At 42.2% G+C, this 18,140-nt stretch overlaps 2 protein-coding genes across 5 annotated transcripts in view; one reads left to right on the forward strand and one right to left on the reverse strand.

The window, feature by feature from the left end:
- Positions 1-2,199, forward strand: part of SMAP1 (small ArfGAP 1) — a 277,699-nt gene extending 275,500 nt beyond the window's left edge. For all 4 annotated transcript variants that reach the window (XM_059730922.1, XM_059730926.1, XM_014594456.3 and 1 more), the window contains one exon: positions 1,207-2,199. In XM_059730922.1, the coding sequence (XP_059586905.1) occupies positions 1,207-1,341 (135 nt within the window). In that variant the 3' untranslated portion in view covers positions 1,342-2,199. The remainder of the gene's footprint in view (positions 1-1,206) is intronic.
- Positions 1,921-18,140, reverse strand: part of B3GAT2 (beta-1,3-glucuronyltransferase 2) — a 41,491-nt gene continuing 25,271 nt past the window's right edge. Inside the window, exons 3-4 of the mRNA XM_006266730.4 lie at positions 2,916-3,064; positions 1,921-2,829 (exon numbers count right to left, since the gene is read on the reverse strand). Of these exons, the coding sequence (XP_006266792.2) occupies positions 2,743-2,829; positions 2,916-3,064 (236 nt within the window). The 3' untranslated portion in view covers positions 1,921-2,742. The remainder of the gene's footprint in view (positions 2,830-2,915; positions 3,065-18,140) is intronic.

An 18,140-nucleotide genomic window follows, 5' to 3' on the forward strand; every position in this document is an offset into this window, starting at 1 on the left:
TACTGCTCTAATTTTGCATATATAAACTAGAAGCTATATAGGACATTTACTAGAGTAAAATTCTACAGCTTTAAGAGCCAAGGTGAAGTATTAACAATAATTGTTAAATGAATTGCCATGAATGATTTTCAGCCAAATCCTTTGTACTTCAACTCTGTTAGGCTCATCTGCTGTCATGGCTTGTCCCTCAACTCCCGCTTGTTATACAAAATTGTCATTTCTCCAAGTGGCATTTTGTTCTAGAACACTTTGCATTAATGCAGATTTACTTTGAATACATGCCACAATTACTTTTCAGTTATTTTAACACACAAATATTTTGGTAGGAGAAGGCTATTTTTTTTCTTGTATTGAGTCCTGAAAATTACTCTAAATTAACTTATACTCTTGGAGGATAAGTTACACTGTACCTCCTACTTAAACCAAATATCTTTACACTAGGTTTAAATGAGGGGCAATAACCTCCTCTAATTAGTTGAATTTTTTATTGTAAAGCATTCCATTCTAACTTGAAATAAATGTTAACATTTCTTGATCAGCTTTTGTATTTTTAATCAACAGTAATGCTCAAGACTGCATGTCTTAACTCATCGCAATCCAAATTTTATGCATCAGTTTCTTTAATACTGGATTTCTAGTACTCTTGAGCAAGGTCTTGAGTATTTCAGCTTTCACATACTAAAACATCTAACTCTTGATTCCTAATCTGTGTACACTATCAACAGTTATAAATGTGCTTTAGCATACTGTATGATACAGAGACATAGAACATTTGACACTTTTTTTTCTTCTTAGCTATCACAAAACAAAGCTATCCAACAACTTCTGTCTAACTTGGGAGAGAGCTTTTATTTTATATAAAACATACAGGTCCTGAGATTTTTTCAGTTTTCTATTAATTCAATTTATATAAATGTTTGTGCAGATTGGCATGTACCACAAAATCTGTGCATCTTTTCATTTTTTTAAAAAAATATCCTGCTCCTAGAAAAGCTTATACTTTGGAAAAATACATATTTTAAGAGAAGTGTTCTCAATTTACATTTTAGAAAACAGTACAGAAGTAACACTGATCTCCTATTCTTTTTTCCCCCCTAAAATTAATTTTCTTAGTTGGGTTTGTTAGTTAGAATGCATTACTACCTCTAGCTATTGAAAACTGTGCTCCAACACCAGAACTAACTACAGTCTGTATGCATTTTACAGATGAATCAGCAAATGGCTGGCATGAATCTCAGTAGCTCCAGCAATATGATGGGCTTTGGTCAGCCCCCAAATACAGTGGCAGGATGGACTGGAAGCTCCTCGGGTCAGACACTCAGCACACAACTGTGGAAATGAAAGTTGCAATAGAAGGTTCATCTAGAAGAGCCACCTGACATTCCTTGCTTAAATGCATTTGGTTTCCCTGTTCTCTCCATGTACATATTCTTTTTCTTTTCCCCCCCGAGTTGTTCAGATTAAGAAGTTACCTAACTGACCGTGTTGTGGTCTCTCTTGATTTAAATTTGATGTAGTGAAAAGCAGATTGAGAATACATTTATATATCATTGGCAGCTTTTTCATGTTACAGTACATATGATTTCATAAACCATATCTCTAAGAAGCTGCTTAGCCAATTGCATATTCAATTTTTTTCTCAAAATCCTAGGTCAGATGTTTCATATAAGGGACGTAGCTATCATGTTAGTAATATCTTTACAAATATAAACCCTGCCCCTCCAAAATTACCCAGTAATCCTGTAGAAGGTACTGTATGAACAAATGTTTAATCATATAAATAGAATGTAAATGTATCACTGAACAATGTTTTCTAGTGTACCAAACAAATTTTGTTTCATAATTCATTTCACTGTGATGTTATTATGGCGTGCTTAACAGGGAACATGGTTAGTGAAGAAAGATAAACCTGGATGTTGCTGTAGTTCTACAAATTTTTAGTTTATTATTTTTTAAAAATGAGTATTTGATCCATTTGAGTTTCCTGTGACAAAATATGCAATTTGGCTCCTTACGTGTATACACAGTGCTAATATATAAAGAATTTATTGCACAGTATGCATACAGGGTAACTCGACACGTATGGAAACATTTGTCCTTGCAGATATATCCAGGTTTATGGCAGTAATTGTGTTTACATTTTATGGTGCCTCGTATTGATAAAATGTTATTTCCCTATATTAAAAAGATAAATCCACAGATCATTGTGTGTGTGTTCATTTCTCTATTGTATGATCTACTTGACTATTTTTCCCTCAAAAAAGCTGCTTTATACAAAAAAAATCAAATTGGAAGGTGCATTACAGCACTGTTATAGTGATCAACATTTTGTAGTCCAAAGCAAGTTATAATTGCCATCATTTAAGTGGGATAAATTCAAGAAAATATATAAAAATGTTCCTCAGCAGCCATCTTTCAGTCTTCTGTTTTGGGGGTTATTTTTAACCCCCTCCATGGAAACTATATCTCAAAACAAAAATGTGGATATCAATTTAATGAACTGGGAGAAAGTTGAGGAATGCATGCGAAACAAGCTAGAACAAAGCACATATGGCTTGTACTGTCTGATGTATGTATTGGGTTATCTGACAACTGTTTTGCCTGCACAGAAGTCCATCAGATGACTGGTAAAAGATGTTGCACAGCAGTAGATTGTACGGTGCTTGAATGTAATTGGCTGAACTCAGACATCTTCGGTCACATCCATTTTCTGAGGTATGTCCATATAGTTACATCTCCAGATCATACCTCAATATTAACCGTGTCCAGATGATATTTTGGCTCGTTAGCTAGATTTACCTTTTCTGTTCGAGTGTGCCATACAAGAACCTACAAAACAGCAGTTTCATTAATACAGTATTAGGCAATCTACAGAGACGGTAGTAGAAGCTCAGCAGTAATAGTGGAATTAGTACCTTTGTGCAGTTGTTTGCTTTTGGTTCCAGCTCCTCCACTGTTGTTATCTGTTTGAGAAAATCTGATTCTTGCATACCTGGTTGAGACCCACGGCGTTTGAATACAGCTTTAGGGTGTGAGAGAATCACTTGAAGACTCACAGCAAATCCTTTGTAAAACAAGTTTTTAAAATAAACTGTTAATTATTTTAAAATAATAAACATATAAAAGGTTCTCTTAACTTAAATTGTTTTAAATTATTAAATGTTAATATACAATGTAACATTTAATATTAAATAGAGAAGATTTAAAAAAAATACAGCAAATTTTCTCTCATTCTTTATACACACCAATAGTTATTTTTAGCTAATATGAAGTGTTTGCATTTACATATGCTATAAATACTTCCAGGTTAATGGTACAGGTGAGAAAACAGCAATATTAGACTACAAAAAAGTTTCTTTTCAGACTTAGCTAATACAGTAATTAGAATCTCAAGCTGGATGGCAGACACTTTTTCTATTATAAATTCTGTAATTTTTAATGGTTTAATGTATTGAAATAATTTTTTTAGCAAAGCAAGCTTGGTTTTCTATGTCCAATATTATGACATATATAAAATAATAGCAAACTGATAAATGTAATATCTAAGATGGTGAAAATCCTTTCAGGGGGTGCTGTGGGGTGACCCACTATTTGCAGTGTTAGGTATGCAAATATGATTAGATGTGCAAACATGATAGGAATCCATAGCATTAAAAACACTCTGCCCTGCTGTGGTCTTTCTGAGTTCTTTACAATGGAAGAGTTGTTATGTTATTTTCCTGTAGTTAAACAAAAACCTGGCATTTTCAAAGTGCGCTTTGAGTCTGTCCAGGTGCCCCCACTCAAAAAAAGGTTGAGGACCACTGCTCTAAGAGGTCTAGCTAGTACCATATACACTTGGAATATGAACTGCTTAGTTTTTCCAAAGTACTATTTAAAATGAGGCTAGCACACCTCTAGAGAGGAACTGCAGGTACTGACCGATTCCAAGATTCCTGTTACCTGACCTGCCTCAATAAATGCTTTCTCATAGGCAATTCTCAGTGATGCCTAGTGCCACCCATTTGTAAAAGGAGTGACTGACTGCCACACTTTGACACCTGGCAAGAGCTAAGTAATGCTGAAAACATCAGTATTATTCCTTTTTCCACAAAGAAATGGTATTTTGCTTTACTGGTGTATGCAAGCCTCATTTTCTACTAGATTAACATTGTCAAGCTATTTTCTTGAAACTCTCAATTCTGAATGAGCTCGAATATCTTGTCCTTTTAATGCAACAGCCTCCTTAGATAGATACAGATAACAACAACAACAACAAAGGAAATTGTTTATGTTACATGGAAAGCAGAGTATTTTGATGTTATTTCTAACTTACATGTGCTTGAATTAGACCTGAAAATAGATGATCTCTCCTTTAGCAAAACACTGCAAAGCATCAGTAAGGAAGATCTAAAAACAAGAGAGCCAGTCAAACTACTCTACTTTTCTGTGGCTTGTATGGAGATATGTGGCCTACATTTGTCTTCAAAAATAGTAACATACTTCAGGTCCTTTCCATATGCATCTGCTCTTCCCCCACTGCTCCAGCATCTTCATACTTTATATTCATTCCCTAGGTTATTTAGGGACAAAGGCTTTTCTCTCATCTTTTTACAGGGTCCTAATTTAATCAGTGTCTGAATCATTAAACTTTTTGATCATCTGATTTTATATTGTTAGTTCACTGGCAGGGACTGCTTGATCAGTGCGAGACAGACTTCCTTACTCCTAGTCACAAAGCTGAAGAGCATAAATAGTTCTTATTCTCACTAATATTGAGACACTTGAAGAGGAATTCTGGTAACTGAAGTAGCAATCTTTAGGTGCCATCAAAACCAGCTTTATTTCAACATCTTTATTCAACAGCATTTTGTTTGCTCCCAAGACTTATTTCCCCTAAACCACTGTCCTCGTGTCAAAGTTTGTTGAAGTCAATGCATCTCTAAGCGTGAACCTCATCACTTGCATCCTCTTTCATAAAAGACAGACCACGGTCCTTCCCTCAGTCTTAGACTAGTTCAGACCAGTGGTTCTTGACCTTTTTTTACTCTTTTGTAAACACTGATGGCCATTCCCAACTCATTGTCCCCAGGCCCCAGCCCCCCCAGTGTGGGATGGTGGGGAATGGACATGGGGGGACCTCAAGCAGCTCCTTGCAGGCTGGCAGAGTGCCAGCCTGCAAGGAAAAAGCCACCATTTCCTTTTTTTTTTTTTTCTCCTTTCAAAGAAGAATCCATTTTAAAAATTTGTTCACAACCCTCATATTTTCTTGCAATGTTGTGACCCACAGGTTGAGAATCACTGGTTTAGACCACCACTATCAAGGTCCCTTCCTGTTGTTCTTAAACAGAGGGAGAGGAGGAAAAAGCAGTTGCAGTTTCTCACCAGCTGACTTACCTTAGCTACCCTTCAGCTGGCCTGTCCCAGCCCATTCCTCTCAGTTCCCAAGCCCAGAGGGTTGGCAAGGTAGGGACAGGTAATTTTAGCTACAGCTTCCTGTGTGCTCAACAGGGGAATAAAGCAGGCCTCTGCAACTTCCTGCCAGGTGGGAGAATCGGGAGACAAGAGGAAAAAGAAAGAGGCAACCTGGGCATAAGCTGCCCCCCTGCCACCATCTGGCTGTCCTCAGGAGGCTAGAGTGGTTAGGAAAAGCACTCTTCTGAAGTGTCTGGAAAACAGCGTTTGAGCTCTTCTTCAAGGTTCTTTTTGCCTCTGTGATTTCACGCACTTCCCTTCGCTGCTAAGTAAATGTCAGCCTGTTTAATCAATCTAAATTGTATGCACTTAATCTGAGCCAACGAACTCATTCTCCCTGTTCATCTGCTTCGGTGACGAGAAACCCATGTTTTAGCATCTCCTCGGCAGTGGCAGTGTTCTGGTAAAGCTCTTACTGGCAAGAAAAGCAAATCTACCATCTCAAGCAGAGACTCTTCTAAATACTGAATGAAATCTGTTCCCTACACACAGACTTATTGTATGCAAGTACATTACATGCTTATCTTTGTCATCTAGTTTCAAAAATACATTTCTAACCTTGTGCCAAGCAATTTTATCGTTCAGCTTTATTGCCTAAATTAATACATATAAATTCTCTCTTTTGAAACAACCTGTTGTGAATATAACCCCTTCATTGTAACAGCTATAATGCTATCTTCAGAGTACCCTGTGCAGACAGTAACATGTTGGTATGAGAATTTAGTAATGTTCACACTAGAAGTAGTTTCCTTCTCCATTATTTTTTTTTAAATAATCCAAGGGATCAGATACAATTTTTTTACCTTGCATTCAAGGTTGCAAATAGTCTTTGTCCAACTGGTATCTAGAGCTTCCCTAAAATTAACCAAGGCTTTACTTTGGTCATATTTCTCCCATTTTGCTCTGTGGACTCCAAGTAGATTTATTTATTGCCAAATCAAGTTCTGTATGCAAAGAATTCAACACGGAACGATCTTTGTTTTTTTGAAATGGTAAAAAATGCAGAAGAGTAACTACATCAATTGTAAAGTCATGTTTCAAACATAGAGACCCTTGCATTCAGGGATTACTTACCAATGCTGTCTGCCATCAACAAAGACAAGGGATGTCCTAAAGATTACTTAGGAAAGGAGGAGAGATTGGAGTCCTTTGAGATGCAAAAAAAACCCACAGAAATATTTGTAGAAGCCTCTTAAGCTGACTCTTCTACATACTTTGTTTTTAAACAAAACAGGATTAAGAGAACTTTTTTTTCTTAATTTCTGCTATATTTCTCCAATTCAGAAAACCCTAGTACTTCTTAAACTACAGATTATGACAAACTGGGAGAGAGAGAGAAAATATAATTGCTACAATTAACCTTTTTTTTTCATCACTACTTAAAACTCTCCCTTCTTGTAACAAAAATACCCAATGACCTTTTCAAGTGTTTTGTGAGAATGTATTATACTGTAATTTCTATTTACAAAACTGACACTTGACAGAAGAATTAAACAGATGATGAGTAAATTATAGCTATCCCCTAATCGAATAGTAGTTGAACTGTCACTAATTAGCTATTCACAATTCTTCAGTTAAAAAAATATTGAAGCCATAACTATTCTTTGGCATAATTTCCTGCAGTGGGCTCCTGTCAGCTGAGACAAGACTGCAGGCTTGTTGATTGCTGATGGACATGCTACCTTGCTGCAGTTTTATAGTTTATATCAGACCCTTCTAAGTTAAAAACAAAAGTTTACTTTTTTGGCTCTTTGGTTGATCTGGATGCTAAGAAAAATTGAGTCACAAAACACAAAAAGATCTTCAATCCTTGCTTTGGGAATAGAAAGCGTTACTAGTTCCCTACTCACAGGTGCCTAATAAGCAGGGATCCTGGTTTTCCCTACTAAAAAAAATATTGCAAATTCTCTTATAAAAACACCAAAATCTGTGATTAAAATGAAAGGCCACTATATATCAATCGATAGAGAGAGAGAGTCTCTCTCTCTCTCTCTCTCAAATCAGTTGAACACAAAGTTTTCTTTATATATTTAGATTTTTAAAGCAATTTGGAAGCCTCAATCACTATAAAAAATAAATTCTAAATACCTATACATTTTGGCATTTGATTTTTGGTTTATCACGGAAAAATCAGAGCTCCCCCTACCCACTTCACTCACTGCTGGTGCCCCTCACTCCCCTTTCACAGCCCCCTGGGCCTACTCATGCCTCCCCCTCCCCACAGCAAACTGGCCCTGCTTGTGTCTTTCACTCTCCCCCCACCCCTGCCAGCCTCCACAGCCTTGCTGGTATCCCCACCCACAGCCCCCTGGTCCCCCCAGCCCTGCTAGAGGGGGCCCCCAGCTGCCATGGCTATGGGGTTTGAGACCTGAGTCTGCAGCCTCCCTGTCCCCCACAAGAGGCAGAGGCTGCTGCAGCAGAGTGCAGCCTGGCTCCTCCTACCCTTCCTGCCTGCTGCGGGCTTGGGCAGGGATGGCTCCTGACTGCTGCATGCACTTCTGGGGAGGCAGGGGGACCCATGCCCCCCAGATCTGTGTGTGGGGCAAAGGCGCATGCGAGTTGCCCACTGCAAGCTCAAGCTCCCATTCTGCTGCCCTTTCCTAGGACCTCCGCAGCTGGTGTAACCTGGCGTTGCAGGGCAGAGCGAGTCTGTACAAGGGAGCTCCTTGCCACTCCAAACTCTGTGCTGCCCTGGCAACACATTCTTTGCCCACAGCAGCAGTGAGGGGCACAATGCTGCAGTGCTGCTCCTTCTGTTGCCGCGCGTGCAAGAGATGCCTTACCAGGGAAGCGTGGATCTTGCAGCAGACAGCAACTTCCCCATGTGGCCGCATTGCCCTGCAGTGCTGGGTTGCACCAGCTGAGCTGCAGAGGCCCTGAGGGAGGGCAGCAGGGCAGGGAGCCTGAGCCCACAGTGGATAGCCCATGCCCACCACCACCCCACGCACAGATTTGGGGGGCACGGGTCCATCCTGTCCTGCCAGATGTCTACACAGCACTGGGGAGCCTGCCTCACCCCCAGCCCCGCAAACAAACCATCCACGGCCCCGTCCCACTCCCTGCTGGGGCCCAGCAGCCACGCATTGCAGCCCCAGACCCCAAGCCCTATGCACCACATAGCTGGGCAGTAGCTCCAACCCCAGCCCTGACCAACTCCCTCCCTCCTTATGGGAGCTTCAATCCCCGCAACTTGCCTTACCTGTGGGAGCTGTTCTCCAGGCTGCCTGCTGGCCGTGTGCATATGGTGCCCCCTGCCTGACCACCCTCCTCCTGCTCCCTCCCAGTCCAGAGAAGGAACTCTGCCAGCCTGCAGAGAGCTCTTTACAAAATTGAAAAGTCTGCAGGCTTCTCTGTGAAAATGAGAAATCTGTGTTTTCCTCAGGTAAAGGGGAAAAATCCATGTTTTTCTCTGTTTCTGTGGGAAATGGAAAACCCAGATTCCTGCTGATAAGGCAGCAGGTTCTGAGCTGATCTGAACTTTTCAGCTGCCTTATGGGATTGAAGTCTTCAAATCTTTCACTGTTATTTCTTTTACCCCAGCACAGGTAACAGAGAAAGGAATTTTAAAAAACTGTCCCTTCACCCAGATAGGTACAACCTGTTTTATGGCAGTGGACCCACCACATACAAATTGGCTTACTCGAAAAAGGGTTTATTTTCTTCCTGTTCCACAACTTGTCTTTGTCTCCTAATTAAAAGATTCAAGAAGCAGCAACCCCAACTGGTAAAATCATCTAAGTAGACCCACCTGACCTGGCTGTCAAGTAAGTTCTTCAGCCCTGCTTTATAGTCTTACTGCCTTGCCTTGGTAAGTTTGTATGGATGGCCTTGCTACTGCCTTTGAGACCTTAATATGATTAGTAAGGCACCCTTGAAAGGGTAGAATATATTAAGTCAGCCTAGAAAATGAAACTGGTGCAGAATATTAATTGCCCGTTAAACCCAAAGTAAGCTGGCATTTCAAGTATTAGGGGACAATCTTTAGCATACTGGATAGAAACAGGACCTCAAATCCAAAGTATCCCTGTCCATGGATAGATGGAGGAGGGCTGATTAGCCTACATGCATAAAGCAGTTCTCCCCAAAGCTTCCATCTGCTTTCCATCATTCAACTTTTGCCTATGAAATGTCAACAAATCTTGAGCTTGGAGTGAGCCAAAAGCACATTTTATTACTGTATCATTTAGCATAAATGCTTTGTATTACTCAGCTACTGGCAGTGGTGACATGTAGGGGGTGCACATGCACCTCCTGAGAGCGCTGGTGCACCCCTTGACAGGCTGTGCTCCCTGCTTAGGCAACGGGCAGGGGGGGCAGCCGAGAGCACCAGTACCCCCTTTGTGAGCACCGGCCAGGGAGTGGAAGTGCCAGATGGAATGCCACAGCCACTTCTGGGAGCTCTGCAACCGCCTCCCTGTTGGTGCAATCAGCCGCGGGGGAGACTCCCCCCCCACCTCCAGTTGTCGAGACTGGCAGCTGCGAGGGGACCTCTCCCCCACAGTTGCTAAGGTGGCACCAGTCGCCTGTGGCTGTAGACCACTAGCAGGTATAGGCAGTTCTGATCTGAGAAAATATCCATCTGATAGTAGACTAGCACAGCGAGAGAAGGGCTTTAAGTTCAACAGGGGCAGGAGAGAAAATGCCCACAGCTAAGTAGAGCAAGGTGACCTGGATAAAGTCTAGGAAGAGGAGGAAATATGGGGAATTTTAAGATTATATAAAGGAAATCACTAGTATAATCTGCCGGTCATCTAAGATGTATGTATACTAATACAGGTAATATGGGGAATAAGTAGGAGGAAATTAAAATCCTCATTATGTACAAAAATATGATTAGATGGAGATAACTGAGATTTGGTAAGAGTTCACACAACTGCAGTATTGATATAGACAGAAATATGCTCAAGAACAGAAAATGATGACATGCTGCCTTGTATATTAAAGATGCATGAACTTTTTTTCCTAATGATAAGGATGATAAGGAAGTAAAAGGCAGACCTGCTTAAAGTCTTTAAGGTAAAAGGTAAAAACAGCAAGGGTCACTTCAAAGTGGGTGTCTGCTATACACCACCAAACCAGGAGAGGTGGACTAGCCATTTTTAAACTGAAGAATCTAAATCGGGGCTGTCCAATTGCTAAGCGTCTGGAGACTGAATCATTGGGAACCAATGGATCCATGGTGTCGCGCGCTATATGTCCGTCCCCCCCGCGGTACTGCGCCCCAGTGCTTTCTCTCCTATTCTGCTCTGTGCCTTGCCTCACCCTAAGCTTCCCGCCCCAGGTTCCCCTGCTGTATCATGCCTCTCAGGCACCCTGGCCTGTGGTCTCCCTTAGTACTGAAAGTCGCACCATGCTATACTACCCTACCCCCTAGCTAATGGAAGTAGGAAGCCAGAGGGAGCCCAGAGGCCCTGGGTGTGTCTACATGTTCATTAATGCACTATAATTACAGCGCATTAAATTTAGTACCTGTGGGCACTTTTACACTGGGGGGGGGGGAACACTTTAATTAGGGTGGCTCTGAGAGCCACCCTAATTAAAGCGCTGCTGTGTCTCATGTAACAGCGTCCCCACGCTTGAAACGGCAGTGGGGCACTTGAACTAAACCTCATTGAATGAGCCTTAGTTCAAATGCCCCTGCCACCATTTTTAAGCATAAGGAAGCTGATGCACAAGATTCAGGAGGATGCTGGAGCACAGTAATTGCCACGCTCCAGCAGATTCAATTAAGTCTGCTCTGACACTGGAATTCCAGTGCATCGGAGCAGCCTCTGCACTCATGTATAGATGCCCTGTGATAACAGGTACCAACTTAATGCACTATAATTGGCACTACTGTGAATAAGTGCAGATGAACACTTTTTGTGTGACACTTAATGCCCACTGGAGTAATCTATTGCACATTAGCATATTTTTTGCCAGTCATAGTAACACGTGGTAGAATTAGTCCAATGGGCATTAAGCATCTTGTGTAGACATGCTCCCTGACTACTTCTGCAGCCAGAGCAATGGGGGAAAGCAGCAGTTGGGTGGAAGCCCACAGTTTGGCAATTTAACCCCTCACGGGCTAGATGCAGACTGTGGCCACCAGTTAAACATCCTTGATCTAAATCACAAGAACATTAATTATGATATCTCAGACTGTATTTGAACAACAAGCACAAATGGTGAAAAACCCAGGTGAGGGGAGGACTCTTCTCAATCTATTTCTTAGTAACACAGAAACACTGGTGGAGAATTTGAATGGATGCTGTCAACTCAGCTGGGCTTGCTGAGAACTGTGTGATGTATGACTTTTACAGAAGCATTACAAACTTCTTAAAGTTCTTATAAATGTCTATGATTTACACCTAAGATTCAAGACATGCAAGGTGGGAGACTGGTGCAAGATGGGTGACATTTTCCTACTATTTAAATCAACAGATCAAGAATGTAGAAGGTCACAAGAACAGTTATTCACAACAGTAATGGAGATGCAATAAGATATATTATTGTCCTCAAAACCTCAAGGCCCTATAAATATCTTACATTAAAATGCTGATTTTAGTGCGTGAGAAGTTAGCTCACATGAAAGAATTCAGTCAAAACTTCTTTATCACTTTCCAGTTAAATTACACATGGTGAATGTGGCGGCACAGTAGGGGGTGTTACTATGCAGAGACACCCGCCTCATTGTGCCAGGTCCAAAACTTTGCTTTGATGGTCTTCCTCGGGGTGCCTACAGCTGGTTATCCCATTTCCTGGATAACCCCTGCAAGCCTAGGGTAACGCTGCCACCACCCGGGCACTAGTTTCTGGCAGGGCTCTGTGCAGCTCAGGGCACAGACCTCGTGAAACTAGGGGGTGCTTTGCTCACAGTAATATTTCTGCATGTTTCTTTCAGCCAAAAGAAGCATCAATCCGTGCCCTTCTCAGCACCATAACTGCAGGATGTAACCCAACACCTTTATTGAACAGAGTGAGGGGGGAAATGTGGTGAATCAGAATACACTTCGAGCAAACAAAAGCAACTTGAATCTTTACAGTGACTCAATACAGTGACCCGTTTATGACACCACTTGCCTATATATAATTCCTAACTCCTGGCGAGTTTCCAGCTTTCTACATACAGAAATCACCAGGCCACTGCCAGGGGTACATTCTTATAGTTTCAACATGCCCATGGGAAAGAAGAGAGTGCTCTCCACTCCCCCTAGGAATTTTATCACCTGATTGACCCACCTGATCCAAGATAAGCAGGGAGGGAGAGAAGTCACCTGGGCTGACCCAAATGAGGGTCAGAGAGAGGGGGAGGGGATTTCTTCACACCGACCAAGTAACATAAATCCTATGGGATTAAAATTGAACCTTCCTCTTAATAAGTAAATGCAAAATGTTATTCTCTTGAACAGCATTTTATGGATCAAAACAGCTTTTTTATACTTATCAGGTTATTCAGCAAAAAAGTCTACAAAATAAGTCTTCTAGTAATACACTAAAAAGTACATATAAATATAGTTTTCCATCCATTGACTCCTCTGTGAAATCCTATGAAATATGAACGTTCATTTCTACCCAGGAGAACTTTTACAATCTCTTCTCCAATGCCTGATGAAGGGTGTTTGTGCCCGAAAGCTTGCAATTAAAGAAATGTTTTTGCAAAAATCTTGTTGGTCTAATAAAAGATACCATCTCTACTATGAGTCCTGATTGCCATATAAATATACTACTTTCAGAGTCAGGTTTCAAAAACAGATCAGTAAAATAAAGCGCAAGTATGTCTCACTTATTTTATTGGTCAGATAGAAGACTATCAATAATAGAAGATTCAATAAATCCTACAGAATCGGGCCCCAGCTAATAAACACTGTTTCAGTTAAAGAGAGGCTACAATTTACTTTTTCAAATTCCATTTAATTCTATATCTGAAAGTATAGAAAGACTTCTCCAAACTTTTCATCTGCAGGTTCACTTCTTTGCCCGTTCTTTAAAGATTAAAACTTCACAGCCAAATCACAGCAAGATGCTTGCTGGGTGTAGGGTTCCATGGGGTGTGTCTGCTAAATGCTCCTGGGCAGGCATCCACATGCACAGGGAAGCAGGTGCATTTTGCTGATAATGGCAGCAAACACTTCGTGCTTTCTAGGGCATTGCAATGGGCTCCTGCCGCCACCAGGGGAAACTCTAGGCTCCTCCTGGTTGCTAGCTTAGGGGCTGGTAAGGACTACTAGGCCAGGAGACAGCTGTCTCCTGGCTGGGGCTGAGACATTGCCCCAAAGGGCCTGCTTCTGGGGCCAGGACAATGCCCCCTGTCCCAGCACCAAGGAGCTCTTGGCCCCAGTTCCCCAATCAGGGGCAGAGGACCTGGGAAGAGCTGCAGGGAAGGAGCAGGTCCCAGCCCCCTGCACCAATCCACTGGTGGGGCAGCTAGCCCAATCAGAGGATGGGGCCGGGACCTGCCTCTGACCTGGACAGTTTCCAGTCCCCACTCCACGATGGCAGGGCAGGGACGAGGAGCTTGTTCCCCACTCCCCCTGAAGCCTGTTCTGTGAGCACAGAGCTGGGTGGAGAACAGGCTGAGAAGCCTGTTCCCTGCTCAGCCCCATGTTAAGGATCTCTCAGCACTGGCCCCATACTTGCAGAGCTAGTGCTCAGATAAGGATTTCCCAGCCCCTCAGTCATGATCTCGGAGTAGGGGGCTTGAAGCTTTGCTGCCAGGGCAGGGGGACATAGTACCTGCCCTGGCAGCAAGCAGTTCAGGAAGCTATCTTCTGCCCCCTGGTGGCCAGCTGACCAGAAGCAGATTTGCTCCTAGTCCGGCATCTACACGAGTCCTTGTTATACAAATAGACTTTTTGCCTATTACTTTTAATCTTATGTATTTTCTTGAGTTCTACATTGCCTTAAGAAACTCCATTTTGTATTGCTCTGTAGCTTGACTTAAGTGCTCAAACTTTGTATGCTGTATGCGTGAGAGAATGGGTGAGAGCATGTCTGTGGAAAGGGAAAACATCAGCTGGCAACCAGCTGAAGAATGCAGATAGATAAAAGACCAAAACAAGATGAATCCACCCCAGAACAGCGAGAGAACAACAGCAATCACCCTTCAAGGAAGAACACAGTGATAACACAACAAAAGCCCAGAGGACTGGGTGAATTGACAAGGCTATAAATGATGGGGTGAGACGTATCGATTTTGGGTCTTGTTCTGCAAAGCCATCTACAGTCGGGAGCATTCAGGGAGCAACCCCCTTGACACCTAAGGTTCGAGGAGACCTGATCAAGGAGAGGGAGGCCATCAATGCCTGTTGGAAGGAGCATTTTGAAGACCTTCTCAATTGAGACTCCGTTGTTGATGAAAGTGTTCTCAACTCCATCCCACAACACCCGGTCAGAGATGATCTTGGAATCCCTCCAACACTTGACAAGGTGGGGAAAGCCATCAGGCAGGTGAATAACGACAAAACATCTGGAGCAGATGGAATCCCTGTGGGAATCTTCAAGCAAGGAGGAGAAAAACTCACATCACAGCTTCATGCTCCTCATCTTAAAGTTCTGGAATGATGAGTAAATCCCAGATTACCTCAGGGATGCCATGATTGTGACAATCTTCAAGAAAGAAGACAAGCCACCTTTATTTCTGGAGTGCCACAACTCTGTGCCTCTGTTGTAAAGGCAAAACTTGAAAGGTTGCTTTGCTCTTCTTACATCAGTTACACAGGGAGGTCCCGCCATTTGGGGGTCAGGAGAGGTAAGTGACAATAGCAGACATACCAGCTCAACTCGGGTCTTGCTTTTCTAGCATCTAAAATAGTAATTTTCAGCCAGGGTGCCATGTCTTGAGATCCTTTCAAGGGTGCCCCAGGGTGCCACTCAATGTTTACACTGTTAGGTGTGCAAACAAGTTTTACAAGATAAACCCAGAGATTTCAAACAGGAACCAATAATGTTAAAAACATGCTGACCTTTTGTGGTCTTTCTGAGTTCTTTGCAACAGAAGAATTGCTCTACTGTGTTTCTGTCATCATAAACTAAGCGAAAACAAAGATTTGTCATTTTCTAAGTGGTGCCTTGAGTCTAGTGAGGTGTACCTTGAGTCTAAAGAAGTTCAGAACCACTGATCTAAAACCTAATGAGTTGAAAACTGAAGCCTAGCAGACTCTCGGTAGTAGAGGGACAGTTTAATTGAGAAAAAGGGATCTTTGTTGTAGTGCACAAGGTGGTTTGATAGATTGACCGGTTGGTGAATAGAAAGAAAACAGTACTTATATGCTTTCTTCCCCATTCCAACCAGCCTGCCCACTTTTCAAATGGAAAAATGGTGCAACTTTCAATACCGGATGTAGGAGAGAAAAAAAATACTGTTCATCTTTTTGTTTCCTATTCTATTCACTTAGTTGCAGTCCCTTTATAATGTTTCTTACACTACTTATGCCAATTTCTCCCATTTAACCCATGCCTTTTTCAGGCCTGTTCTAAATTCTCCCATTTGTCTCCCCATTCTTGTTCTCCTATTTGTTTCATTTTCCTTGCCTCACATTGGGACAGGATAAAGGGGAAGAAGAGTACACTTTCCTCCTTTCTTAAGATCTGCTCTTTGCTGTTTATTTCTTTCATTTCTCTGTAACTCGATGCCAGTATCACTTTTTGCCATTACTCTCTCTGCCTTGTTTCCAGTGACAAGCCAGGTCAAGCTCTAGAAACTCCCACAATGAGGGCTGAGACTAGGACCAAGGCTTGAAGAATGCTGGCCTTAAATCATATGCTGTGGTGTTTTTGAATTTTTATTTGCAGAAACTTTCACTCTAATCAGGAGATAAGTAACTCATGCAAGAGCTAGCATATTTACTCGATTATTAACATCAGATTCCACCCCCTATCCATCCCCATTCAACAAGAGGGGGGGGAAAAAAATATAATCACATATGGCTTACCTGAAATCAAAAGATGCATAGTGAACAGTGGTATAAGTGAGGAGAAGTGCAGTCAGGCACCCTCCCCTTGTGCAGGGTTCCTGTCCAGCAGAGTCACTCCAAATTGCTGCCTGCCAGCATGTGCCAAGTTGCTTTGGCACCCTCTAGCCAGAAACCCTGCATGCAGCTTGAAATGACCTGGCAGGCACCAGCCAGGCACCATCCCTGCAGTATGTGGGGTTTCTGGCCAGCACATGCTGAGTTGCTGAACCACTGCCTGAGTGGCGGCTGCCGGAGCAACTCATCACATGATACCAGCCTGGCCAGGTCTTTTGCTGTGTGCTGGGTTGCTCTGGCACCTGCTGCTTGAGCAGCAGCTCAGGGCAACTCAGCATGTCTTGGATAGAAACACCGCATGAGAAGGGAACAGTGCCTTGTTGGCACCTGCCAGGTCATTTTGAGCTCATGCAAGGAGCTTGGTCAGCATATGCTGAGATGCCTCCACATCAGGCAGCAGCTGGGAGTGGCCTGAGCACCTGCCTGCCGGACACCAAGCACAATGTAGGGAGGGGCTGGTCAGGCACACAGCACGAGCATGCCAATCAGAGATTTAACAGACAGCAGCAAGGCTATGGCAGCAAGGCACCCAGTGGCAGAGCAGGTGGCAGGGAAGCACCCAGCAGGGTAGCAGGGAAAGCAGCAGATTACAGGGCCTGATAAACACTGACTGGCCAAGATTTAAAAACAGAGGAACCCATGGTAAGTTTTGTAGGGTGAGTGGAAGCAGGGAAACTCTCTTGAATGACCACTTAGAAAAAAAGAGGAAGTAGAGGTACAAATGAGAAGACACCAAAAAGGGATGAGGAGCAGTTAAACATTAAAATTAAGGTTGTAAATTAGTCTGAAAAAAAAAATAATTGTGAGGTGGGAAAGAAGTATAATGTTACTGAAGCAAATGTGAGTCAGTGAAGACAGTTAAAAGAACAACTCAAGAATGCTAAGTCCACACACAAAACATTCGGGGGTCCAAAACAAGGTCATTTTTCTGAAATTGTAAGCAAGTTCTCAAGCAACTTTAAAAAAAGAAAGGAGGAAATGCCATTCACCTGTGAAGTGCTTCAACTCAAGGAGTTAGAAATAGTTAAAGAACTGAACATTCTGCTTCAAAAATTCAAAACAAGTAGTGGGTGGTATAGCTGAACGATGCGATGTAGTGGCTTAGCCCTGAGACAAAAAATATCACTTGCACAAAAGTTACCAACAGACTACAGCAAAAAACTTGTTGAATTCCAGGGTATATTATTGGGCTATGCAAAACTCATGATTACCTGCTGGGACAGACAGGTAATGCTGATGAGACTTCAATCCATTTTGACATGCCAAGAAACGTCACCATCCACGTAAAAGTTGCAAAATCCATAATTACGAGAAATACAGGAAATGAAAAATCACAAATTATAGTGATGTTAGCAGTATTGGCAGATAGAAGAAAATTGCCATCCTTTATGATCTGAAACACAAAATTCTTCCAAAAGAAAAGTTGCCACTAGGAATAGTGGTTAAGTGCCAGGAAGAAGAATGGATGTCAAGTGAATTGATGAATGACTGGTTAGATGTTGTATGGAAACAGAGACCTGGGGCACTTCTAAAGAAAAGAGGAATGTTAGTGTTAGACTCATTCAGAAGGCATTTAATACCAGATATGAAAGCAAAAAATTCAGTCAATGAATTGTGATCTTATAGTCATGTCTGCTGGTATGACATCTCGACTCCAAATACTGGTTACCATAATGC

This window comes from Alligator mississippiensis, chromosome 1 (genome assembly GCF_030867095.1).
Source record: "Alligator mississippiensis isolate rAllMis1 chromosome 1, rAllMis1, whole genome shotgun sequence".
In the NCBI taxonomy this organism is placed as follows: Eukaryota; Metazoa; Chordata; order Crocodylia; family Alligatoridae; genus Alligator; species Alligator mississippiensis.